Raw genomic sequence first — 27,672 nt, forward strand, 5'->3', positions numbered from 1 at the left:
CAAATGGTATCTCTATTTGCAACTTTTTGAGAAAGCGCCATACTGCTTTCCACAGGGGTTGCACCATTTTACACTCCCACCAACAGTGAATCAGGGTTCCGAACTGTGATCTTTTGTTTTCTTAATGTTGAGATGCAATCTGTATTGAAGTCTACAGTACTTGACCATATTGAAGGCTCAAACCTTGCTAACTGAAACTCAGGAGGAGTTGAAGTGTTTACTGCAGATTGCAAGCAAAGAACAAGGTTGTGTCCTCTGCATAACACAGGTTGTTAATGAATCTTCCTCAATCCTGATACTGTATTCGTCTTCATAAAGTTCAACCCCTCAAATGATCTGCTCCACATATAGATTGAAAATGTATAAAGAAAGGTATACATCCCTGATGCACTCCTTTCTTAATATTGAGTCAGATAGTGTTCCCTTGCTCTGATTGGACAGTATCTTTCTGTTCTATGTATAGGTTTTGCATGAGCACAATCAAGTGTTCTGGGATTTCCATACTTCTCATTTCTAGCCATAGTTTGTTGTGACCCACAGTCAAATGCCTTTGCATAGCTAGCTGGTAAAATGCAAATAGACATCCTTCCTTTATGCTTTCAGCCAAGATCCATCTGACATCAGCAATGATATTCCTAGTGCCACAGTCTCTTCTAACCTAAGACAGAGTAAGAACAGGATTGGTTAACAACTTCTGGAATAACAGGCCTTTGAAAATTCTATGAAAAACAGGACAACCTTGTTGGATACAGTGTTAGAAAGTAAGCCCCTTAGGTGGGAAGGGACTAAAATTGAAACTAAGAAAGAGCTTCTTCTTCAAAGTAGAGTCAGCTAGAGTGGCACTGAGTGAATAAAGCTCTCGTCCAATGTAGGGCCTCTGTTTAACCTTCACGAGGAGAAATAGCTACAAACATCCAGCTGTATTTGAAACATGAATTGTATGAAGAGCGTAAAGGAAATGGCACAAGATAGGGCAGAGTTCAGGCCTATTGTTCATAGGGTTGCTCTGAATCGTAGTCAGCTACTTGATGGCACCTAACAATGATGAAATGTTTCATAGCTGGGAGCAGGTTGTGTGATGGTATCAAAATGTTGATTGCAAGCAGAAAGAAGGTTTGTTTAGAAAGGTACAGGTAATGTAAGTAGAGATGGAATGGGAAATTTAAACATCAGGATAAAGAGTTTACATTTGTCTTCTCATTTCGTTTCTTTGCTCCATCTCAGTCTAATGAGGAGGGTGAAAGGTTTGGGAATCATAAATTAAATGTCTTCTTTTAAGAACAATAATAAATTGTTACAGGTATTCAATAAGAATGATAGTATTTTTTTTTTATTATGATAGAGGGGAGTTGTTGTTATGTGCCCTCAAGTCACGCGGCTCATAGTGTCCGGTTGTACAGCAACTCTGAAGCTTGCCCTGTCCTGAGCCCCTCTCTCTGACTCTGACACACCTACTCCATTACCCTAGTTACCATATATATCAATCTCATCCGCGGTCTTCCTCTCCTGCACTGTCCTTCCACCCTTCCAAGCATGATGTCTTCCTCCTCTAAGAACCCATCCCTCCTGGCCACGTGCCCAAAGTATGTGAGATAGAGGTACAAAATCCCAGTCTCCAATGAACGTTTACATGCTGGTAAATACTACAAGCATCTAGGAATTGAGATAAGGGCAATCTAGAAAATAGCTTAATATTTTTGCTGCCTGACCCACCTCTGTACCTTCTTTCCCACATTTTTGGTACCATCCTATTTAACTGCCTGCTCAAGCCATAGTGATTTTGTAACATCGTTTTTATACAGTTCTGAAATATATATATGCCAATGATAAACCTCGCGTACACAAAGTGAAGAACACTTCAAATACTTGCTGCAGAAAAAAACTACTTCTTTTAATATGAGTTACATCTATTAATATGGGTTACATCTCAATCTTAAGAACATAAAAAAAATATTCTGGGTCAATAGGCAACATCTGAATAGATGGAGAGAAGATTGAATAACACTTTGTCGTGTCTTACCCCATCCCCATGATCTATGAATGATGTATTCGACCATATTATTGAATGGACTGCATCTCACTCACTCAGGGTTTTCCTCAGTTTTGTTTGCCCTTTACCAAACTTGATGTCCTTTTCTCTTGATTAGCTTTTCCTAGTAGTACATTCAAAATAAACCAACATCTCACTGCATTTCTAAGGAGCATTGGTTGTATTTCTAACTAAGTTTACACAGTGGATAATAGGAATGCTCGGGAATCATGACAGCAGAATACTACAATTGCCAAATGGGAAAGAAAAATAATTGTGGATTGTAAAATAGATGTCAGTAAACCTAATCTAAATGTCTCCCCCAACTAAGCTTCCTTTAGCTCAATTCCTGAAACAGCCACAGCAATTTTTCCACTACTCACCATCATAAAGGAGTTGGGATCTATATAAGAGAGTAGTCTGAATCATTTAATTTATGCCAATTTATAAAAGGAAGTGACTAACAGAATGTATTATTAAGAGTCCCGCCCAGACCTTGAAAGGGATCAATGCAAGTATGAGTCCTAAAACTTCAGCTCTTGTCCTTCACAGTAAATCTCTACTTCTGCCAACACTAAATGGTACAGAGTTGTCTTTGTTGCTCAGCTCTCCACTCATGGGTATTCACCATCATTTTGGTCAATTGTGGATCAGAGCCACAGGATTTTCATGGACTGATTTCAGAAGTAGATCACCAGTTCTTCAACTAGATAATTCTTGGAACGTGTTCAGCATCAGAGCAACACAAGCCTCTTGTGGACAGTTGTGGAGTTGTGGATCAGCAAAAACATGTAAATAAATACAATTTTTTTTTTACAAATAAATGTAAATAAAGACAAAGTAGATACTGAAACAATCTATTTCACTTATCGAGGTTCTGCTCTGATATATCGAAACAATTCCACCGAGATAAGGGACGAGGATTAAATGAAGACGCACAGAGCCTCCTCATTGATCACAAATCCCCCCTTTTATTATCTCTAAAAAGGCTTATATAGGTTTTCGGAAAACACACCTTCAGGGGTAATCACGTTATCTCATTTAGGTTTCTGAAACACACCTGCAGGGGTAATCACATTATCTCATTTAGGTTTCCATTCGAGATGGTTCTAGCCAAGATGGAATCAGTTCTGCTCGTTTTACAAATGTAGTGCTAGTCTTGCCTTGCAAGTTAACCAGGCCTCTGACATTCACTTGTTAAATGAATGAACAGAAAAACACTTATTTCTGACTCTCCCATATTATTGCTGTTGTTAGGTGCTTAAGTCAATTATGACTCATAACAAAATAGAATTGCCACAAGGGATTTTCTAGGCTGTAGCCCTGGTGGCCTAGTGGGTAAGGAGGTGTGCTGCTGTGATTCAAATGTAGAATGTTTGAATCCACAAGCTGCTTTGTGGGATAAAAATAGGCAGTCTTTTCTGTGTGATTTATAGCCTCTGAAAACCTACTGGAACGTTATCTATGAGTCAGTACCAATTCAATGACATTGAGAAAGAGCACTGAATCTTTACAGGAGTAGAGTTTCTAATGTGAATTAGTTGAGAAGGTTCAAATTTCATTTAGCAAGTGTACAATTAACCATTGCACCCTCAGAGTTCTTATCTCTTCCCTAGCATTGCAAAATCAAAGTCCTTTTTTAATTCAATAGGACCCATTACCGACAGATTATATTTAAGATATCAAAACTATGCAAAATGTCTAGGTGGTGTGTGATCTATTCTCAATACAAAATAATGTCAAAAAGATTTATTAATCATTAGCATAGATTTATTGACACTTTCTTTTTTCTTTCTGTGGGGAAATTAATAATTTCTTTATAATGTCCCAGCCCTGTCAAGTGAACTTTCTCAAGAAGCTTCAAGCAAAGTTGTTGCTGGAAATGTCTTATTATTAAAATTAATGAGAAATGAAAATTTACAGAAACTTTGGATTTCCATTCATTTATTGTTGCACTTTTCTCTCTGCCCACCCCTCCCTGTCCCAGTACACTCTTCTCTTTGAAAAGTAAAAGAAAAATTCTTTCATTGTTTTACAGTCCCTCCCCTTAGGTCCACTCCACTATGCAGCCTTCATTCTGGACTCTTGTCATGACGATTATACCTAAACACATATCCCTCGTCTGTTTCAATGCAGTATACATTATTGAACCCATCTTTCTGAGTCTCCCCCCAACCCCGATGTCAGTCCTATTTTACAATAGTGGCACTATGCAGTATTTGTCCTTTTGTGACTGAGATATTTCACTCAGCATAATGTCCTCCAGGGTCACCCATTTTGAATAATATTGCATGCGTTCCTTCTTTTTCAATGCAGCATAGTATTCCATTGTGTGAATATACCACAGCTTCTCTAGCCATTCATTTGTTGATGGGCACTTAGGTTGTTTCCAACTCCTTGCTATTGTGAAAAAAGCCATGATAAACATGTGTGTGCAAAATTACTGAGAAATATTCTTAAGTGCATACATATTGTATTTGCCTTTTTGGTAAAGGACAAATACAAGTCTGACATTTTGCTATGTTTATGATCCACAAAGAAAAGTTGTCTGAACTTTTAAATTAATGCTGCAGTTTAAAAGGAGCGGAAAGATTAAAGGCTGGTACTTCCCAGGATGGAGCTAAAGAGACAGATTTATTGAAATGGTAATTTAAAAGTCAAATGTGAAAGATTCCCTGGCTGGTGAAAACTACCCATGCACTCTGCTCTAACCTAAAGGTTGGGTGTTTGAAGTGTCCAGAGGCATCTCAGAGAAAAACTGGCTAACTGCTTCTGAAGGATCAACCACTGAAAAGTCTATGGAGCATACTTTCTCTGACATATGTGGGATCTCCATGAGTCAGAATTCAATTCCATGGCTGTTCCCCAATCATGAAGTTGGAATCAATTTATCATTGACCCTCCATTGGGTATCCTAGGTTATAAACCACACAGTAGGATACTCACATCTTCCACGTTGGGACTATTTGATTTGGACCATTGGAAAAGTATGATTTTTTTGGTTAGCAGTGCAAGTCCCTACAGACTATGGTCCAGAGCTTCCTCTGTGGCTACTGTTAATATGAAAATAGAAATAGTACTAGAGAGGAGGTTGGGGACCAAGCAAAGAACCCAGGATTAAATAGAGTGTTTAGGATTCCTGAACTTCTGTGGGTTAATTTCACTCTCATGCCTCAGGTTGGCAAAAGCAGTTTTACTGTTAACAAGAAAGTACCTATAAAATGAAATGATGTTCTGTAAAACCTCACTTTGAATATACATTTATGCTCCACTGAAAAGCTGTGTGCTAGTTTCTGGACTCAAGTCTTCCGGAAAATGCCAAAAATCAAAATGTTTCTTTCAAATGCTGGGTTTTTCCACTCTACATTCAGATTGAAATGGTTGAAAGACGATAAAAAGCTATGAGGCAAATAATAGCATATTGATAGCAAAGTTTTGGATTGACTGCTAGCCTTTCACATCTTCAATTTAGGATAATGGAATTTTGTGACTCTCTGAATGGGAAAACCAGGCCTTATATCTGAGCCATCAAACGTGAATAGACTATAGCTAGCACTTCCTACATTGTCATGGTATCGCTTTAGAAGTTTTGCATTAATTTAATTTTAAATTCATATCAGGACCTAATTGGATTATATATAATGGTTACTATAAAAAGAATAGATGCAGCCACCTTTAAAAAAAAAAAGCTGGAGAAAGAAAAGAAATGTGCATGCATTCCAAGGTATATCTTTTGATAGAAGATTTGTTCTAACAAAGTGACATCTTGAAGTACCCTGTCAAGCAGGATGTTAATGACCATGCTGATTTCTTGAACTTAGTAAAATCTTTCAATATCTCTGGCTGAAAATGTGCTGCTCTACAGCAATTTATTACCACTTGAAATAAAACCCAAAGCCAAACCCACTGCCATCAAATCGATTCCAACTCATAGCAACTGTGTTGGAAAGTGTAGAACAGCTCGAAGGGTGTCCAAGGCAATACATGTTTACGGAAACAAAGAGCTTCATCATTCTCCCATCGAGAGGCTGAGAGGTTCAAAATGCTGACATTTTTGGCAAGTATCCAAATGAATCCTTGAACCCCTGAGCCACTGTTGCCCTTTTTCCAACTTCAGATAGGATGAAATAAATCTATTTTCGAGGAGTATGAAAATTATAGACCATCTGTAAAAAATCCTTCAGAATGAGTGTTTGCTGTAAGTGGAGTAGGACAAGCCATGTTTAATTAGGAATGCACTAACATATCTCAGTACGAGCAGAAAATGATGACTTTTTTCCTTCTTAGCTTCATTAATTTGTGTAGTGATTATTATGGCTTAAAATGTTAGAATCAATAATAAAGTTAAAAGTGGAATCGAGAAGTACTTAATGAGAAAAAAGTTATGATCTGTGAATTAAGCTGGTTTTGTTGGGCAGGAGAAGATTTTTTTCAAAGCATAAAATGTAAATTATTTTTGTTGATGTTTGGTGGTATATGCTACAGCCTACTTACAAAGCAGTATGTTTTGTGTCCCTTGCTATCAGAGTTTCATTAACATGTTGTTATTGCTGTTGATTGCCATCAAATCCATATCTATATAAATTATTATAATAGAAATTAACAAAGAGTCAGTTTCTTATCAAAGTCAAACTTTGCACTGGTTGAAAGTGCTCTTTGAAGTAGAAAACCACTTACTACTGATTTAGTTCTGCCTTATGAGGAACCTGTGTGGATCATAGTAGGACTCTTCTCCATGCAGTTTTCTTTTCTTTCTTAAACTTGTGTATATATGTAATTGTGATTTCAGTGAAAGTTTACAGATTGGTTTTCATTCATTTATTCATACTTATTTTCCTCCCTAGCCTTCACCTCAATCACTTTGTAATGCTTTTCCTGTTTCAGATTGTTAATTGTCATTAATATATCTCGTCATCCATTCCTTTCAGATTTTCCTTGCCTTCACCTATTCCAGTTGAGTGTTCATCATCAATCCATTCTTTTCTGAGTCCCCACCTCTACTTGCCATGTCCATTCTTTTATTATAACAGCATTCTTATGCAGTATTTGTCCTTTTTTGGACTGAGATAATTCATTTAGGATAATATCTTCCAGACCCATCCATGTTATCTCAGTACAGCAAACTGACAGACAAGAACTGTACCAATTAGAACAATATTCTCCTCAAATACAAAAAAAATCCATGCCAATTTAGTTTGTAACTTTAATAGCAAATCAGTCTTCACACTTTCCAGAATCCAACTGCTTCAGACAAGAAGCTCCAAAGAAAAGACTCTCAAGCAGGGCCCAACTACCTTTTATATACAAAGACCCACCCACCAAGTCCTGATTGGTTTAAGCAAGAGGATTCCAGCTGATAAATGATTGCTAATTCAAACAAAATGACCAGTCAGCTTACACCTCATTGCTAGTTCAATCAAAATGACCAGTCAACTTAATTAAATCAAAACAACCAATCAGCTTACACCTGATGATTAATTAAATCAAGACAACTTACCTTCCAGAATCCAACTGCTTCAGAAAAGAAGCTCAATAACCTGCATTATACAAATGATACAACCTTGCTTACTGAAAGTGCTTGCTGAAAGTGAGGAAGACTTGAAGCACTTGCTGCACAAAATCAAGGAAGGTGGACTTCAATAGGGATTGCATCTAAATATCAAGAAAACAAAGATTCTTACCAGTGAGCCAAAAGACAACATCAGGCTGGATGGAAAAGATTTTGAAACTATCATCAACGTCATCTTACTTGGATCCACAATTAACATCCTTGGTACCAGCATTCAGGAAATCAGAGACATATTGCATTGGAAAAGGCTCATGTTAGTGACCTCTCCAAATTATTGAGGAGTAATGATATCAATTTGAAAACTAAGGTATGTCTGATTCAGGTCATGGTCTGTCCAATTACTTGCTATGCATCTGAGAGCTGGACAATGAACAGGGATGCTTGAAGGAGAAGCTGTCTTATCACTAGCTGGATGCTGGTTTTCTTGGACGCAAACCTTGCTGAGTGATTTGGATTTGACCACTGAACTGAAACCAGAGCCTGGACTAATTGCAGAATTGTACCTTGGAACTTGAGCTAAAACCTGGACTTGTGTTGTGAAATATTCTTTGCCTCTCCCACTCTTCAACTTCCTTCTCTAATAAACTTCATTGTTGGCACCACAACCGTCAGTCAGCAACAAATAAACTTCTTGCTGTTGGTATGACTCCAGAGGCACCATGGGGCTGGAGTTAAGGGCGAGAGATTTCTGCTTTGGGGCAGTGAAAGGCTGTGCTATCATTACTCCCTTTGGCCCTTTCAGAGAGATGCTTATGACAATGTTCTCTGTGCCCCATGTTCCATTTTCAGCACTTTAGACACCATAGGATCGTTAGTACTTTTTCCCAACACTGCAACTCAAAGGCTTTAATTCTTCTTCTGTCATTCTTGCTCATTGTCTAGCTCCCCAATGCATAACAAGTGATAGACTTAATAAATCAAATTTTTCTAAGCCACATGAAATAATGGTAAATTATAATATCTGATAATAAAATGTATTGTCATTCTAGTCATTAAATTTCCTCTATTTTAAATTCTATGATAAACTTGGTTCATGAAGGACTTGTTTTCAACTGAAATCCCTAGTGTATGGTCCCAGGAGAATATCTGAACAATCGATTTTTTTGTCGGAGATTTGGTGATTCATCTTCTAGTCACTTTTATTTTGGCTGACACTTTCTTATTCTGAGTTTAGTAGCCTAATCTGTCTTGAAGAATTAACAGGAAGCAATTACTTGATTGTCTTTCCTTTTGCGACAGGTGCACCTTGAGTGTGACGCTGGAACAGGCCATCATTCTGGCCAGAAGCCATGGGCTGCCCCCTCGCTACATCATGCAGGCTACTGACGTAATGCGGAAACAGGTGAGTCTCATATCATGGTTGAGCCACAGGATCTGCCCTTAAAGGCATTTCACTCCGGTGATGGACAAATGGCAGGATGTGATAAGCCCTTTCTAAGTTCTGTCATGAACAAGAATCACTCCTGAGAATGAAGGGATGCAGGCACCTAACTGAGAAGTCTTCAGGAAACTAAGACACTGCTGGTCAAAGGGATGGCCTGGGCGGGGGGGGCATTTGTGATTCACTAGTTTCATTCCCTCTCATCTGTCAGTGCAGAGTCATGTGTTGTTATGATGCTGAACAGTTTTCAGAGGAACTTTCAGCCTATTATGGGATAGGAGCAAAGGGCTGGCCATCAACATTGTGAAAATCACATCAGTCACAGCTGGCTGAAGAGCAGCTGACCAAGCGGAGGGGCCACAGGGCTGGCAGCATCTCCTTTCATTGGCCATGCATTGTGGAGAGTCAGGGGCCACTTGAAAGCAAGCAACACCACACTGTAACCTGGAGGAGAGAAGGAAGTTGGTCATGCAAAATAGAGCAAAAGTAGATTTTTGTCTTATGTAAAGTAAGAAGTAATATCGAATTTTCAGGAGTGTCACGTTTTTATTTATAAGCCTAGGAGAACATATTGGGGTCAAAGAAAAGGGAAAATACTGAGATTGCTACTTGCTTTTGGGTCTCTCAGAGAGACTGATGTGTTACTCTAAGAAGATTGTGTATTATTTTGAAGATAAAGCACAAACCTACTATTTTGCGTTGGAGGATAAAAGGCAGACTTCAGACTATCTTAAGGTCACTGAGATACTTACAAATGAGAGCATAATCTCATAAAATGACATAGAGTCTCTGTGCCATAACCTAAATAGTATTTTAAGTGCGATAGTTTTTTTTAACCTTCAAAACTTCCCTAAAAGACAAGGCCAAAAATGGAACAATGTATAATTCACAGGCAATTAGGAAAATATGCTTAATATAATAGATTTTTAACCTAGTAGAAAAGTTGGAAGGTGGCAGTTTTATTTTCTTCTGACATATTTCTTTGGATTGTCAAAGAAAATTGCTCATGTTTCCCCACTTGCTTAGTTGGTTTGAATTGCTTAATGGTAGTGAGTGATTTAATTTTTAAAATATGATTTTGTAGATATGATTGTCTTATTTATGGAAGACTTCATGTGTCATGTACAATTCCCTTTGGACTTTCTCCCAGTATTGCACTCTGGAGTGTACACCAAGTCAGTAAAAAAAAAAAAAAATCAAATGACTCAGTCATATAAGAGGCTAGCACCAGACTAAACTCTGAAATAAAAAGGTCAAGCATAGTAAATACATTTGCATTGGTGTTTGGTGTTAGGAACTAGACAGTTGCAAACGGGAAGTCATCATTTCAGAAGGTCCAAGTGGAATTTGCTATGTAAAGGTTAAATCCACCAGAAGTCTATGACTCAAGTATTGCCCAGCTGGCAAAGGTCAAACACAGATATAAATTGGCAACAGGTGTAGGAAGAAGTTTTTAGAATGGACTTGCACACATATTCTGCTTTGAAAAGTGAGTGAGCCTGCTGTAAAATGGGACTGATATCAGGGTGGGAGTAAGACTGAGAAAAACTGGACAAATTGTGTATACTGCACTGAAACAGATGAGGGACTGAATAAAGGCGATATATGATAGGGTATTATGGTTATCATAAGAGTCCACAATTAAGGTTCCATAGTGGAATGTACTTGAGGCGGTGAGAGGGGTGCGGGGGGGTTGTGTACCACGGAGGGGGTTTTTCTTTTATTTTTGAAAGAGAGGAGCGAACTTGGGGCCAGGGGGGAGAGGGCTGGACGGGTAGAGAAGTGCAGCAATGAATGAATGGAAATCCAAATTCTCTGTAAATGTTCATTAAAATTATTTTTTAAAAAAAAGAAAAGTGGGTGAGCATATATTTATGATGATCTCTTGCTGATACATGCACAGAGAGACTCTGTTTGCCTCTGCTGCTGTTAAAGCTTGTTTCCAGGAGGACTTGGAGGAGCCACGTCAGAATTATGGTTTATGGCACGAAAAAGAAACTGACACTACCCTTTTTTACCATATTCCACTAGGGGGATGTCTTAATTATCCGTTGCAGCTATAATAGAAAGAAATAGCAGAAGTGGATGGCTTTAATCAGCATAACTTTATTCTTGACATTTGAGAGCTAGGATTCAGGGCTCCATCTTTAGGGGAGGCTCCCTCTGCCAGCTGTAGGGGATGCTCCTTGTCTACTTTCAGCATTAGCGAGCCTGACACCCATTGGAATCTGCATGTGTCTCGGCATCAGTTCTCCTTTGTGTTCAAAGGACAAACTCCATTCTCACATCTTTCTTCTTGGTGACAGTAGATCTCTGATCTCAGCTTACTTATTTCATCTCTTTCGTATCCTGAAACAGATTAGACTAAAGATAGAGCCTAGTCCTATAAATTACATTCTCCCTTATTAACATAACTACCACTAACCCTACCTCATTAACATCACAAAAGTGAGTATAATTACATCATTCACCCAACAGAGGGTAATTACATAGTCCTGAGAGTCATGGCCTTGCGGAGTTGACATGTATTTCTTGGGTGTACAATTCAGTCGATGACAGAAAATCATCGTGAGTTGGCTACATACACATTCTAACTCTGTATACTTGGATAGTCATAACTATTAGTCATTAGCATGACTAATCCCTTTAAATACCTACAACAGAAAATAAAGGAAAGCAGTGATAAAGTAAAACATTATTTAATGAACTCTGGTAACTAGTATGGTAACTAATAGGCTACTAACCAAAAGGTCGATGGATTAATTTAATAACTGCCCCTTTGGAGAAAGATTTGTCAGTCTGTTTCCATAAATATTACTGGCTTCGAACCCTTTGGGGCAGTTCTGCTCTGTCCCTATCAGCACATACAAGGGATGGCAATGATTTTGATTTTTGGTTTGCTCTTGACTACTAACCTAAAGGCTGGCTGTTTGAGCCCACCAAATGGCATAGCAGTAGAAAGGTGTAGTGATCTGTTTCTGGTACATAACCCACTGACCCAAGCTAGTCAAAGCAGTTTTACTCTGTGACACAGGATGTGGGGTGGCGACAGAACTGACATGGTGGCAAAGGCTGGCTTCTAATGTCGGATAGAATTTGCACAAGCCTCTTGAAAATATCCAATATTAAAAAGTTACGCAGCTAACTATAAAGATCAGGCCATTTCCTAAGCTGCATTATTTTTCCAGTACTTATCACTGCTTCTTAAATAAATGCATTCTGCAAAGTTAGCTTCTTTCTTGCCTCTGTGACTTATTCTTGTGTTTTGAGTTAAGACATCACAAAATTGTTGTGAGTGGCATAGAATGCATTTCCAGCTTCTTGTGAAAGAACATAGAGCCTGGGGCACTCTCTGCAGGGAAACTGGGGCAGACGAACACAGCAGAGCTTTTCCCAATATTCCTTCTGTCACTGATTCTTTTTCCAATATTCAGCAGTAACCAGCGGCACAATTAGTGGCTCAGTTGAATATATAAGCCAACTCTTCCCCACTTGGGATCTGAGCAATGAGGATGCAAGTTTGAAACAAAGATCTAGCCTGCGTTTTCTTTTTTGTCTTCCAACTCTATGGCAAATTATATAACTAATAACAATTACTTTCTGAGATTGAATGGTTAGACTGTCAACTTTAGGTATCATAAAATCTATCATCACAACCTAATATACAAAATATAGATGAGATAGATGTAGACAGAGATGGGTATATATGGGGGAGTTAAGAAATAATATTTATAACAATTTTAGTTTTGGTTTAACAATAAGGAGTTTCCCCTAGCATTGATAATTGCAGTGTGGCTTCCATATACTTAGTTTATGTTTATTCTTTGTAAAGTTGTTACCTCAATGAGAATGAAAGATAAGCTATAAAAAAGAGAGTTGCTACATCTTTTGCAATTTTTGTATGAAGATTGTGGACCCTAATGCAACAGTTTTACACAACCCACTGGCCTAATTTGGTTAATAAAAAGCTTTAGGTAAAAGCTATAAACTGGCAACTCAAAAGTAACCACATTGTGGTGGCTTAAATCCACCAGCTGCTTACAGGAGAAATGTGGACAGTGCCCTCTAGTTTGATCACAGCCTCTGAGAACCTCCCGAAGGCACAGCTATGATGAGTTGCTTCTGACTTGATGGCAGTGAGGCTTTGGGAGTTTTTGTTGATTTTTTTTTTTTCCCTGTGTTTTGTTTGGTGAAAGTCTATTAAAAATTTTTTTTTAATAATTTTAAAAACAATTCCAAGTTTTTCTGCATTTTTATCTACAATATCAGTGCCTCATTCAAGGAATAAGATGAAAGCACATTTACAAGTACAGTCCTTGTCTCGTTTAATGGTGGCAACATCAAGATACAGGCATGGGCCGGTGCTGTAAGAGATGCATCCTTAATATATGAGAACCCATGGTGGCATACCAGTATCTGCTTCCATTATATATCACAGGTTCCCAGACTGAGACCTAAGGCAAATTATGCTGAGTGATGCTTGTTCAGTGAATTAATTCCTATTAGAATAACTGGGAGAAGACTTCATGAGATGATACACTTAAGTCAAACTTTCTGAATTTGAATTCTAACTCCAATGTTTATTATCTCTGCATTGTAGGACACGTTTCCTTGCTTCTTAGTTATTATCCTAATTATTAAAACAGGTAATAATATTATTTACCTCAAAGTGTCATTATGAAAACTAAATAAATCTATGCATCAAATACAATAAGTACCTTTGAGTTCATATTGATTTAAGCAAATAATTGAATAAGTACTCTAAGAAGTTTTAAATTTTCTTTACTAAAGTAGTACAGTTAATTAAACACTGCAGTATTAGTGTTGCAGTCATCCACCAATGATTTCTAAGATCAGTGGGTAAAAATTTGAAGAGAGATACATGATATGTATATAATATAAAATAATCACTTATATTTATTAATTACAAAAAAATAGTGGTTTTAGAGTATATATAATCTGAGAGGATACCAGTTTACCCAACAGTTAAAAATTCATTTTGCCAGTGATAGACATATTGGTGTGATATGCCCCCTGCTAATACGGTATCCTGAGAGAAATACAGCATCATTACTCAATTAGTTTTCTTGCCAAAATATGTACTAATGAGACATTCCCAGACTGAGAGACATTCGGTAAGGTAGTGACTCATACTCATCAAATGTCAAGGTCATGAAAGATGAGAAACCTAAAGAACTTACATAAACTGGAGAAGACCAACCAAGAATACATGACAATTGTATGAAATGTGAGTACCTACACTGCATCCTGGAACAGAAAGGGGAGATTAGTGGGAAAATTGTTTAAAATTTGAATAAGAGGTACATTTATTCAGTCATGTAATACTACAATCTCTTGATTTTGCTAATTTGTGCTATGATTAAGTAAAAGGTTCACATAAAGAATATATGTCAACTCTTTGTTTACCTCTAAAATTATTTAAAAATACATATTTTTTAAAAAAATGTTTAATGGAAATTCCCTATTTGCATCCCATCTGGTTTCTAATTATCTGTTTCTTTTGTCTCATTCCCCTATTTATTTGCCTTATTTTTGGTCCATTTGAGGGAATATATTCTGTTCTTTTTGCTTCATTCCTCCATTTCCAAAGACAGGATGTGGTAGTTGAAGATTGGGGGCGAGTTTCAGCTTGTTTTCTTTTCTTTTTAAAAATTATCGTATTTTTGAGTATACATAGAAAAACAGATACTAGTTCATCAATTTTTACACATATTGATCAGTGACATTGATTATACTCCTTACACTGTGCCAACATTCTCATTATTTCCATCCTAATTATTGCATTCTTATTAATTTAGGCTCACTGCACCCTAACCATTTCATCCAAGCTTTAGACAAATGGTTGATCATTTGGTCTCTTACATTTTTGTTTTGTTGTTATTGTTTTTTATAAAAGAGGAAAGTATTCAAAGATAGCACTTTTTACTTTAAAACTAAACTGCTATATTTTATATAGTTTTAGTTCATGGTTCAAAGAGTATCTCAAAACTCAAAATTTCTTAAACAACTATCCTTCACCTTTTCCTGGCCAAAATCTGTAGTGTTTGTGTCTATGAATTAAATACTTTACATTAGTAACTGAACAAGTAATTACTAGAATAGATTACTAAAATTATTTCATTGCTAAAGTAATGTCTTTGTACTGTGAGCTTTAAGGCAGAATTCTCCCATTTCAGTGATCCAGATGGGCATATTTTGTCCGGAATTTGCTTTAGAAAATTTTATTTAAATAAAATTTTTATTGTATACTGGTTTACTTACAAAGTTCATATACATTGCTTTTCATACCAGATATTTTCCATTTTGTTTACCCACCCATCCCTCCTCCCATCAAATTATGTGACTATGATTTTATTTTCCTGCTAAATATTACAAAGTTTAAAATAGCAAACTAAAGATAAAACAAGTTTATGAGGATAATGGAATTGGATCTTTATTTTAGGAACATGGAAAACACAGAATGGATACTTAATATTTTCTCATTTCCATTTTCTCCATTTTTGGTAGTAATTCTAGGAATAAGAACATATGTGATGAACAGAAATTTTACACTTTAAATATATTAATTATTTAAATGCCTATAGAAATAAATACTAATACTTTGAAATAAGACAGCAGTACAATTTGATTCTTAGAAGTGTTAATTTAAAACTCTTCAGATAGACTAGTGGTCTTACATCATAATAGCTCTTTTGTGATGACTTGTTTTGCTTAGGAAAATGTCCTTTAGATGCATCCATGTTATGTAATGTTTTGTGAATTCTTTATTGTTTTAATGTTGTATACTGTTCCATTGTGTGAGTGAGCCATAGTTTCTTTATCCATTTTTTGTTAATGAACACTTAAGTTGTTTCTATCTCTTTCACTCATTGCTGGCAAGTCAGGACCAACTCATACCTGCCTCTCCAGAGAGTTTTCAGAGGCTGTAAATCACAAGGGGTAATTGCCCTTCTTTTTCCTCTAGAGCAGTGAGGGATTTGAACCACTTGTTGAGTTGGCAACACAATTCCTTATCTACTAGGCCACCAGAGTTCCATATTGTAACTATTAGAAATAATTCAGCTATAAACATTGTTGTTCATGTCATAATAGCTTGACTCTGGAAACCCTATGAACCTGGAGAAAGGACAAAAGTTATATAGGAGATGTCCAGGACTTTCGTTCATAGGGTTGCTATGAGTTGCCTGTGACCCAACAATACTTAACAACACTTAACAACAACAACACACATCTATTAGCGGGACTGCTGGATTGAATGATACTTCTATCCCCCACATTCTAAAAGAAGGTTTACATATAAATACCCTCATTCTTGGATAGTTAGTAGGGATAGGAAGAGTAGGAGAGAAAAGTAAAAAAGTAATAGATATGTTGAATGAAGGGAAACATTGATAAGACATTCTAATTAATCTGTTGTGATCATTGTTATAAAATGTATATGATTGCACTGAAGCGCAGAGAAGCCAAAGCACAGGGAAGACTAAAGAGTTGAATAGAAGATTTCAAAAGGCAGCATGGGATGACAAAGCAAAATATTACAATGAAATGTGCAAGGAGTTGGAGTCGGAAAATCAAAAGGGCCGAACTCATTCAGCATATCTTAAGCTCAAGGAACTGAAGAACAAATTCAAACCTCGAGTTGCTATAATGAAGGATGCTTTCGGCAGAACGTTAAATGATCCCGGAAGTATTAAAAGAAGATGGAAGGAATATACTGAGTCACTGTATCGAAAGGAATTGGAAGACACAGAAGAATTTCATGAAACAACATATGAGCAAGAGCCTATGGTGATGAAAGAAGACGTTCAGGCTGCTTTGAAGGACATGGCAAAAAATAAGGCTCCAGGAATAGATGGTATACCAATTGACATATTTCAGTTAACAGATGCTGCCCTGGACGTGCTCACCAAGTTGTGCCAAGAAATCTGGAGAACGACCACTTGGCCAACTGACTGGAAGAGATCCATTTTGTTCCTATCCCAAAGAAAGGCGACCCAACAGAATGTGGAAACTACAGAACAATCTCACTGATTTCACATGCAAGCAAGATTTTACTGAAGATTATCCAAAAACGACTGGAGCAGCACATCAACAGAGAACTACCAGAAGTCCAGGCTGTTTGAGAAGGGGTCGTGGTACTAGAGATATTGTAGCTGATGTTAGATGGATCTTGGCTGAAAGCAGGGAATACCAGAGGAATGTCTATCTGTGTTTCATTGACTATGCAAAGGCATTTGACTGTGTAGATCATAACAAACTGTGGCTGACTCTGAGAAGAATGGGAATCCCAGAACACTTGATCGTTCTAATGCGAAACTTATACTTGGACCAGGAGGCAGTCGTCAGAACAGAGCAAGGGAACACTGCATGGTTCAAAATTGGGAAGGGCGTATGCCAGGGATGCGTCCTATCTCCATACCTTTTCAACCTATATGCAGAACAGATTATCCGGGAGGCTGGGCTCTATGAGGAGAAATGTGGGGTCAAGATTGGTGGATGATTTATCAACAATCTGCATTATGTGGATGACACAACCCTGCTTGCTGAAACTGAGGAGGACCTGAAGCGCCTGCTGCAGAGTGTCAAGGACTGCAGCCTCCAATATGGACTGAGGCTCAATGTCAAGAAGACAAAGATTCTCACCACTGGACCAATTGGCAGCATCAGGATGGATGGTGAAGAGATTGAGATTGTACACAGCTTTAGTTTGCTTGGCTCCATAGTCAACAGTCTTGGCACCAGCAGCCAGGAAATTAAAAGGCTCATTGCCATGGGAAAGTCTGCTGTTAGGGACCTCTCCAAAGTGCTGAAGAGCAATGGTATCTCTTTGGAGACTAAGGTGCGTCTGATACAGGCCCTGGTTTTTGCAATCACTTGTTATGCATCAGAGAGTTGGACAATGACCAAGGAAGATAGAAGGAGAATTGATGCCTGTGAGCTGTGGTGCTGGAGAAGAGTATTGAGAATACCATGGACTGCTAGGAAAACAAACAGATTTGTCCTGGAAAGGGTTAAACCGGGTGGCTCCTTGAAGGCAAGGATTCTGAGGCTCCCTCTAACATTCTTTGGACATGTTGTGAAGAGAGACCAGTCCTTGGAGAAGGACATCGTGCTTGGGAGGGTGGAGGGACAGCGCAGGAGAGGAAGGCCCTCTATGAGGTGGATTGATTCAGTGACTGGGATAATTGGGATGGGAGTGTCAGAGACAGTGCGATTGGCACAGGACAGAGTGGAGTTTAGGGCTGTTGTGCATAGGGTCGCTATGAGTCGCAGGCGACTCGACGGCACGTAACAACAACAACATGATTAGATGAAATTGTAATTATGTTATAAAACAAAATAAGCATAAATGATTGAATGAAATAATCCGTATGATATGTAAAATTCCTTTCAAATAAAGTGTTCATGTAACAAGTACCCTTTTCCTTCTCAGTTCCACTTGGTGTTGAATTCAGTATTCTACATTCAGTGTTGATTAACACAATGTACATTAAATCATTGCTAACACAGGACAAAGCTAAAGATAATTTTCTTTACCTTCAGGGAGCAAGAGTTCAGAACACAGCGAAGAATTTGGGGGTCAGAGACCGAACCCCACAGTCTGCTCCTAGGTAAGTATGTTCCCAGATCTGCTCATCATTTCCAAAAGTATGTGCCAGCATTTTCTAGGCAGTGTCACTAAGAGTTAATGGAACTGCTCTAGGTTATGCCCAGTTTAGAACTCATTATTATAATGGATATCACCCTTGTAAACATCCTGTGGTTAAATGTAATTAGGTATAACTACTAGAAAATGAAATGGAATCTTAGGTAAAGCAAACATAGAGGCGGTAAGTAGAAGCATTGGCATTATTTGATTTCACAAAATCTATCATGGATTAAAAAAGAAGTCTATACAAGCACTACTGAGATCCAGCTATGTTAAACTACCAAAATGCCATTTGTGTTTACACTTTTGACTTTGTGTATACTGGTCAGTTAACATTTTTATCTTTGTCATGCAAATCTGGGAGGACGACACCTATTTAATTGCAATTTCCTGAAATATGTCATTTCCTCCTTGAAATCTTTCTCAAGTTTCTCCCTTCTGTGTAACACTTTCGCTGTGTACTCATCTGTTATGACCCTTATCATTATTAGGTTAGGGAACTTTAGAGCCCAATGGTAAAAAGCTGCACTGCAATCCCAAAGGTACATGGTTTGAATTCACTAGCTGCTCCATGGGAGAAGGATGGACAGTCTCCTCCCTTGCGATTAATTGCCCCTGAAAACCTACTGGAGGGACAGCTATGGGTAAGTTCCAACTCACTGACATCCAACAGCAACTTACTAAGTTGCAGAGTATTATTACATGTCACTTTGCCCAATTTTAGAGTCAGAAATGACTCATAGCTGACTCTTGCAGTGGGTTTCCAAGGTTGTAAATCACACAGAAGGAGATGGCTCATTTTTCTACTGTGGACCTTCTAGATTCAAATTACCCGAGAGAGGGGACCTTTGGGTTAGCAGTACAGCTCCCTACAGACTACACCACCAGATACCTGAACTTATTCAAGAACATGAGAGTGCATAAATTAATGAATGAGCTTTCCGTTAGCTTACATAGAAAATATTCACAGTCCATAACAGAAACCTAAGAAAGGACTCCAGTCCACCTTTAAGATGAATATTCACGAGAACAGGCACTACAGAAATGCCATTGGTTTGATTTACATAGTGACATTGTGGTCGACAGTCATCTGTCTTGAAGGGGGCAAAGTTAAATTATTTCTGCTACATTGGGGTTTTGTGGTGTGGTGGTTTTTTGGTTTGTTTTTTTTTCATTTTCATTTTAACAAGACTCCTCCAAGCTCTGTCAGAGACAAGGCACTCTTCCCTGTTTCTGTTTACAAAGTAGTTACCAGAGTGCCAGTGATGACTATAGCATTTATGAAGTTATATTTCATTCTAAAAAATTATGTGAGCCATGAAAATGCTTTCAAAAGGGAAAGCATCTTTCCCTCCTTAAAATGGATGGAATACTCATGCTTTAATTGTATTTCTTTTTAAAGAGTAAAAAGTGTGACTGTTGTTGTTATGTGCTGTTAAGTCCCCTGCGACTCATAGCGACCCTAAGAACAATGGCTCTGAAGCCTGTCCTGTCCTGAGCCAGTCTCACTGACTCCCACACACTTACCCCTGTTGCCCCTGTTGTTGCTGTGCCAATCCATCTCATCCGGGGTCTTTCTCTCCTGCACTGTTCCTCCGCCTTCCAAGCATGATGTCCTTCTCCAAGGACTGGTCCTTCCTGGCCACATGCCCAAATTAGATGAGGCAGACCTTCAAAATCCTAGTCTCCAAATATGCTAGGTCTCTTTAGTCATCACCTATGTTTAATTTCATTTTATCGCTGATTAGAAGCTAAGACTGTCTGTTGCTAAAATATCCTGTCACCTGGGCATTCTCTCCAGCTCCTGGAGCAGATGTGGTGCCTTTGTGTAATAGACCCACTGAAGTGTTAAAATTCCAATGAGAAAGCAACATAATGTCTCTGCAGGATCTTCTTAGCTAGAGCTTATAAACACATATTCTAACAGTGAGGTTAGGTAAGGCTTTAACTTCCTGATCAATAAACTAATTGTCAAGCTGAGCACAAGAATAGAAACTGATGAGCTCATTATTTCTTTATCGAGTTATGTTTTGAAACCATAAAATGAACCAGCTGTAGAGTTGACTTTTGTAAATAAGAAATAACAACATGGAGAGAGCCATCTAGAGTCCTTTCTCCAAACTTGTTTTATTCATTCAGCAAATATTTACTGAGGACCCAGCAGGTGCAAAGCACTATACAAAGCCTCTCTGATAATTTTAGCATGTGTTAGAAATATCTTCTGCCTTCAAAGAACTTCCAATTAAATGAAAAATATGAGTTAAAACATCAGCCTGGTAAACCTCTTACAGTGGAGTTTATTCTGAACCATGATGGCCCCTGGAATGTCAGAATAGGGAGGGGCTCCATATTGTTTTCAGTGCTGACTTTTCTCAAATAGTTCACCAGTCTTTTTCTCCCGAACCATGTCTGGGTGACTTTGAACTTCTGATGTTTTGGTTGGCAGCTGAGCACATGAATTATTCGTACTAACCAGGCATTCTTGAGTTGAAGCCTGGTGCCAGACAATTGAAGAGACTTGTAGGAAGTAAAGAGTTTGAATTTTAACTTCAAGACAATAGGGAGGCTATTAAGCAATTTTCCAATCCAAATGTTTTGATTTGATATTTTATCTCTAACTTTAAAAGGATAATTAAGACTGAAGGAAGACGGAAACTTGTGAATCAGGGAAATCTATGGGAAACAAAATTAATAGCCTTTGACATTAATTGGATTTAAAAATCTACAGGAGGAAAAAAGAACATCTAAGGATGACCACCAACCATTCCAACTTGGATGACAAAGGGGCTAATGGTTCAGCTGGCCACTATGATAGTGGACGTAGAAGTAAAGAACTAGTATTAGAGAAAAGAATTTAACAAATGAAGGAATGGCAAATCTAGATAACTGAATACAGGTGTATACCTGCATGCAGGCCTTTAATAATCTGAAGCAAATTTATTTGGGTCTTGATGAGGTCGAGCTTGCTCCCGAGAGTGAGAGCTCGTTGACTTCATTGGCTCCAGTGAGTTTGGCCTCATCCCCTTTTGCAATCTCTGCCTCAGCTATGCATCAGGAACTGTTTTGGCACTGGGATGTCAAGATGAATGAGAGGTACCTCAGGTGCTCAAGAATTTTATGTTAATGTTTGTAGAAGGTAGAAGTGGACTGAGACTCTTCCATAGGCTCCTCAGAAAACGCCACACATCGACATTCAGAATTATATATTACATTCCATATGTTGTATCACTATCCGGGCCACACAGACCTTCTTTTCTATTATGTTACAAAAGCCGAGGCTTTTATTTGATGAAAGCTTCTATTTGTTTTGGTGAGAGGCATCATGGTAGGGGGTTGAAAGCATTAATGTTAGTAGCAGATAAAGAGTTTTGTGTCCCACCTCCTGCTGTGTTCTAATACCCTCTTTAGTCAAGATATGCTCTCTGAGCTTCCACTTTCTCATCTGTTAGATGAGGCTAATTGCCTTGGACAGAGTATTCTAGATACTTTTAGACTTGGAAGAGGTGTTTATTTCATGGTGTGGCAAATGTTTTGTGATCTACTTGAGCACAACATTGGAGTTTTCCCTTACAGAATAAAAAGCACAATTTATAAAATCAAGCTTGACACTTCTTCCCCATGCACATTTGGATATGAGCTCAAATATCATTTCCAAGATGGCTGCCTGAGCTCAGACAGTTAAAAAAAAAAAGCAGAGCCAGGAATGTTTGTTTTTTTTTCCTTGCAGAGGCAGTGGGCGATGTGTGTGACTTGAGGATGAGAGTATAAAGTCCCCTAAATGTTGAGCAAAAGCTTCCCACTGCCCAACAATTTTGTTGCCAAAAACCCCAGTGCCTTAGTGTACAGAAAAGTTCAACTCCTACCTCTTACATTTTACTTTCAAACTTCATCTGTCTGCTCTAAATTCCCAAAGTCCCACATTTTCCATTACAAGTGTGTCTGAACTCAAATAACCTTGAGTCGCTTCCAAGAAGCTTCAGAGAAGCTGCATGTGCCCAGCTCTGCAGTACCCAGAGCTCTTATTTCATTAGCTGATCACAGAGAGTAGCCTTTTCTTCAATATGCAAGGTAGACATTTCAAAGGCTCATCTACCCAAGTGGCATTTGTTCCATTCTGTGGACACGGCTGCATGAGGTAATGGAAGATGATGGCTCCGCCAGGGTGTCACGGGGCAGGACACTTGCCATCCAGTTTACTGTTTCTGTCCCACTTGAACAAAGACACTGTGCCTTTTAGCTCATTAGGTAGCACTTTCAGGGAAATAAGAGAATGGGAATGAAAGGTGCAAAATAACATTTTCATTGTTCTGTCTGTTATCCCAGCCCTGGGAATGCAATTTGAAACAACTCCATATCCTTCAGATGTACATGAAGTGCATCAGCTCAATTTAATGTATTCTTTTCACCAGGAAAGATGAAATAAGCTTTTCTGATGTGAGATGTCCTTATGTAAGTATTCATCTTGTTCCACTGAGATGATATAAGGAGCGTAAACTACCTTTAAGACTTGAAATGCATTTTACAAACCTCCAAGGGCAATAACTTCTACATATTTCTAGGCTGGGAAGGAAAGTTCAGTTTTGTTAGCTGGGATTTATATCTCAGTATTAAACCTTTCTCATTCTTCTCCTTTGATTTAGATTTTGTATGGGGTTAAATGGCAAAGGGAAAGTATACCCATAATTTGCTGTATTTGCTAGGTACTCATTTAACCTGTGTTCTGGTTAATCTGTGAAAGGGAATGAATCATTGCAGCTACCCCTGGGTTTGGAGCACTTTTAAAATGTGTGCAAATTTAAAATCGATGTGCCTTGTATTTTAAGGCATCAGTTCAAATTCTGAAATAAGGCCAGTGTGGCTATGGGAATTATTGAGGAGAACAGGTTTAATCTAAGTCCCTGCAACTCTAGGTCAGCCAATCTTTTCTCAGAACTGTATGTTAAGTAACACACGTGGCCAAGTGAGGTTGGCCACTATGGCTTTCTTATAACTAAAGTTAGGATTTAGGCACCAGGAGAATGTGGCTACTGCAATTTATGTGAGAATAGAACTGGGAATGCCCTGGAGAACCTCTTTGTGAATCTCCACCACCTGGAGGGGATTCATGGATCTACTTGACTCTCTACCTGATTCTTTGGAAAGGTGAAGGTCATTTGGGAGATGTGTCTTTCATATTGAGGCCGTATGAATCAGTCACATCAATTTTCCCACCCTGCACCCCAACCACAGACATTGTTAAGTAAACTTACAAAACTAGTCAGAAAATCTTTTCAGTCATCTGAAAAAAACGCTAGCTTGCTACAAGAGAAATAGCTGCTAGCTTACTATATCAGGAGAGACATGGTGATAATTCTAATAGTATCATCTCCTAGAATGCAGAAAGTAAATTTTTATTTGCAGTAAGTTGGATAGCTGGAATTGATAGGACTGAATCAGAAGCATCTCTCTTGAAAAGTAGCATTGCTTAATCATTAACCATCCAGATATGTAAAGGACATTGTAATTTTCTATATTTTTGTTGTTATGTGCCATCAAGTTGCCCGAGATTCATTGGCAACACAATAGCCCTGAACTCTGTACTATCCTGACCCAGTCTCACTGTCTCTGCCACACCTGCCTGCATTACCCCAGACAATGTGTCAATTCATAGAGCCTAAATGTTGGAGTTTGCTCATTCATATACTATTTTTTTCTAGATAGACAAAATAACAGAGACTAGAAACATGGCACGTCACTGTCACACTTTTCCATACTTCTTCCAGGTTGTACAAGCTCTGTGAGCCACCTCCTCCAGTTGGAGAAGAATGAAGATCATTTCCAAGGAACCAGGCAAGCAAGAACTTCTGGAGTGGATGAAGGAAATGCTGGCAAAACATCTCTCACTCAAGATAAAGAAATTCTTCCCAGTCCCTGCTGTTTTCCACCATTATGTAAATAACTAACTACATTTGTGCTGACAGTGTGGCTAGGTCATTCAGACAGTTGAGCTTCATGAACTGACCATTCTGTGTACTGAAATAAAAATTCATTTCTAGGGTAAAATCTATGCTTGTGACTTAGAGGGAGAAAAATCAAGGATAAAAACAATCAACCACCATACTCTCTCTCCATTTATTCAAATGTATGTTTTATTGTGTGTTTTTGTTTTCTCCAATTGGGACCATATAAAGCAGAACATTTTTACTTGATGGTGTCTGTCAGTGAAGAAATAGGTGACACTTACAAAAAATGTTAAGGACAGTGTAGACTTGCTGTCATTGGCTTCCCATTTGAATCAGGAAAAGTACATTTTTGTATGAAAGATGGGAGAGCATCCTTCTTTCTTCCCCTAGAGAGTTTCGGGGACAGTGGGAGAAAACAGCTGGCTGCTGCTTCCAGCAAGACCTTCCAGCTGCCGTTGGTGTATTTTTCTGCCCAGGAGGAGTGATTGGCATGGCTTCATTGGCCATGCATCTGGAGGGTGTATGGAACGTACCATAGAGTGAGGAGAAGCAGGGATCACAGAGATGAGGGAGCAGACAGGAGTGAAGAGGAGAAAATATTCATCTGAAAACACAGGCTTTCCACGGACTCCTAAAATTCTTCATTTCTTACGAGATTCATAACTCTTAACAGAGAGAACACCATGTTGATTTTTTTTAGGTAAGGTATATATGTGAAAATAAAGCTAAACTTGTTGCAGTTACTTGGGACCCTAATAATTTGTTGAAATACAAGTATCTCCTTTTCAGTTCCCCTTGTAAATGATGCCTAAGGTTTACCAGTTTTACACAGCTGAGATAACATTCTGAACAGTGAATATAGCAATGTCAATTCTTAAACTCAAAATTTTCAAAACAATTCAAGTTATTTTATTGTAATCATGGTAATTATGTAGAATCTAATGAACCTCTCAAACTCTCTTTTTGTCATTAAATTGGAATCAGCTCTTATCACCCCCCCAGTGAGTTTCAGAGGCTGTACATTACATGAGAGGAGATTATTCATCTTTCTTCTGTGGAGCAGCCAGTGGATTTGAACTACCTGCATTTGTGTTGCCATTCAGACTCCTTACTCACTAGGCCATAAGAGCTCCTTAGATTAACTTAGTATGTGAAAATTAGATGGATTGTCACAAGAGCCAAGACAATGGACTCAAACATAGAAACCATCACGAATATGGCTCAGAATTGGGTGATATTTTTCTGTTTTCCATAAGTTGTTGGAGGCAACTAAAAGGCAATTAACCTAGGCATTGCAATGATGTTCATATCTAAAATATATGTTAAAAAGAAAAGTCTCAGTCACTAAATTTTAATTTATAAATTTTATTAGTGTTTTTCAAACTATCACTGAAAATCTTCACCAGAAGCAGCTGTAGATCAGGATAGAGGCATACATAAGGTGTTCTGGTTAGGATCCAGACCATCGAAATAAAGTCAATAGAGCAATGAAACTAGTCACACAAATTTTGAGTTTCCCAATGTATATAAGTTATATTTCCACTATACTGTAGTCTATTAAATGTGCAATAGCATCTTATTTTAAGAATTACCAAAATATGACACAAAAACATAAAGTGAGCACAAGCTGTTGAAAAAATTGGGCTAATAAACTGACTACTTGCAAGGTGGCCACAAAAACTTCAATTTTCAAATACCACAAAACCTGTGAGGCATGATATAGTGAAGTGCAGTAAAATGAGGTGTGCCTTGAATGAGATATCATGGTATATGTGTATGAAATGTTTATGTGCTGGTCAAGGTAATACTGTTATTTGGCACAAGAGCACTTGACATTTCATTGTAAGTACGTATTTATAATAGAAAAAATAAGGAAGATATGTTGAAAGCTTTTTAATGGTAATACGTCAAATTTGTATAAAAAGTTAAGATGTTTGAATTCAGTGAAACTATCACTTTAGCATACAATCTGTATTAAGTATTCCTTTCAGAGTTCTTACTATGTAGTAATTTGTAACTTTTGCTGTACTGAAAATTTGTACCCTTTTAATGTGTGCATATAATCAATTAACTGCCAGATACTTTTGAAATTGATGTTGCTGTTTTATAATCTCTGTCATATAATTAGCAAATCTCATTAGCCATACAAAGGGTTCACTTAAACATTCCAGTCATACTTTACTGTCTTGCAGGAGGGAAATTATCTACAACTGTGATATTTATAATTTAGCTTAGAGCTAAAGATTTATTCTCTATACAGTAGAATTGTATAATATTATTTTAAAGGTTAAAAATAATGTAAGCTTACCACCTATTGGAGTTCATGCCATTTACTAAATACTCAAAATCTGAAAGTGGTGTGTATTAACATCACTCACTGTATTTAGTGGAAGGGTAATTAAAATTTTAGCTAACACTCAGTGATAAAACTCGAACTAAGCCACCAGCAGTCAAGTTGATTCTACCACATGGCAACCCAATGTGTATCAGAATAGAAATGTGCTTTCAAGGATTTTCAACGACTGATTTTTTTGACAGCAGATATGTTGTCAGGTCCTTCCTCTGAGACAAATAATAATAATACTTCAAAGTGTTTTACCTCCTGTATTTTAGTGTTACAGTTTCACTTATTCCCTATAAAAACAGTAATTTGAGGTGGCATTCTTCTCCTCACTCTCCTGTTATAGCTAAGTACATTAGATAAAGCCTTGGTAATTTTTCCAAATCACTGGATTGGCAAATGATAGAACCAGGATATGAACCCAGGAACTCTGGCCTTGTAACCAATACATTATGCTGCCTCTCTGTATTAATGTTAAGAGCCCTTGTAATATTGCCAAGTATTGATTAGAAGCTTAAAATTATGTGGCTCCTGTTGCCATTAAATTATACATCATATATTCGGGGAGGGGAGTGAATGGAAATGTGTGAAATATAAGAAAATCAAAGGATTCCTAGGACATGTTTGTGGATTTTGTTGTTTCTTTTGAGTACTCATTGTCAGGTATCCCAACACTGTTCCAAATATTTTATACCTCAAAATATTTTATACCACATTCTTCTTCATTGAAGGTAATAGTT

General features: G+C 37.8%; 1 protein-coding gene across 1 annotated transcript in view; it reads left to right on the forward strand.

The window, feature by feature from the left end:
* PREX2 (phosphatidylinositol-3,4,5-trisphosphate-dependent Rac exchange factor 2) overlaps positions 1–24,457 on the forward strand; it is a 409,408-nt gene extending 384,951 nt beyond the window's left edge. Inside the window, exons 38-40 of the mRNA XM_006880444.1 lie at positions 8,838–8,940; positions 18,544–18,611; positions 24,412–24,457. Of these exons, the coding sequence (XP_006880506.1) occupies positions 8,838–8,940; positions 18,544–18,611; positions 24,412–24,457 (217 nt within the window). The remainder of the gene's footprint in view (positions 1–8,837; positions 8,941–18,543; positions 18,612–24,411) is intronic.
* The last annotated feature ends 3,215 nt before the right edge of the window (positions 24,458–27,672 follow it).

This window comes from Elephantulus edwardii, unplaced genomic scaffold, assembly GCF_000299155.1.
Source record: "Elephantulus edwardii isolate Elephantulus edwardi_28Jun2011 unplaced genomic scaffold, EleEdw1.0 scaffold00008, whole genome shotgun sequence".
Lineage (NCBI taxonomy): Eukaryota > Metazoa > Chordata > Mammalia > Macroscelidea > Macroscelididae > Elephantulus > Elephantulus edwardii.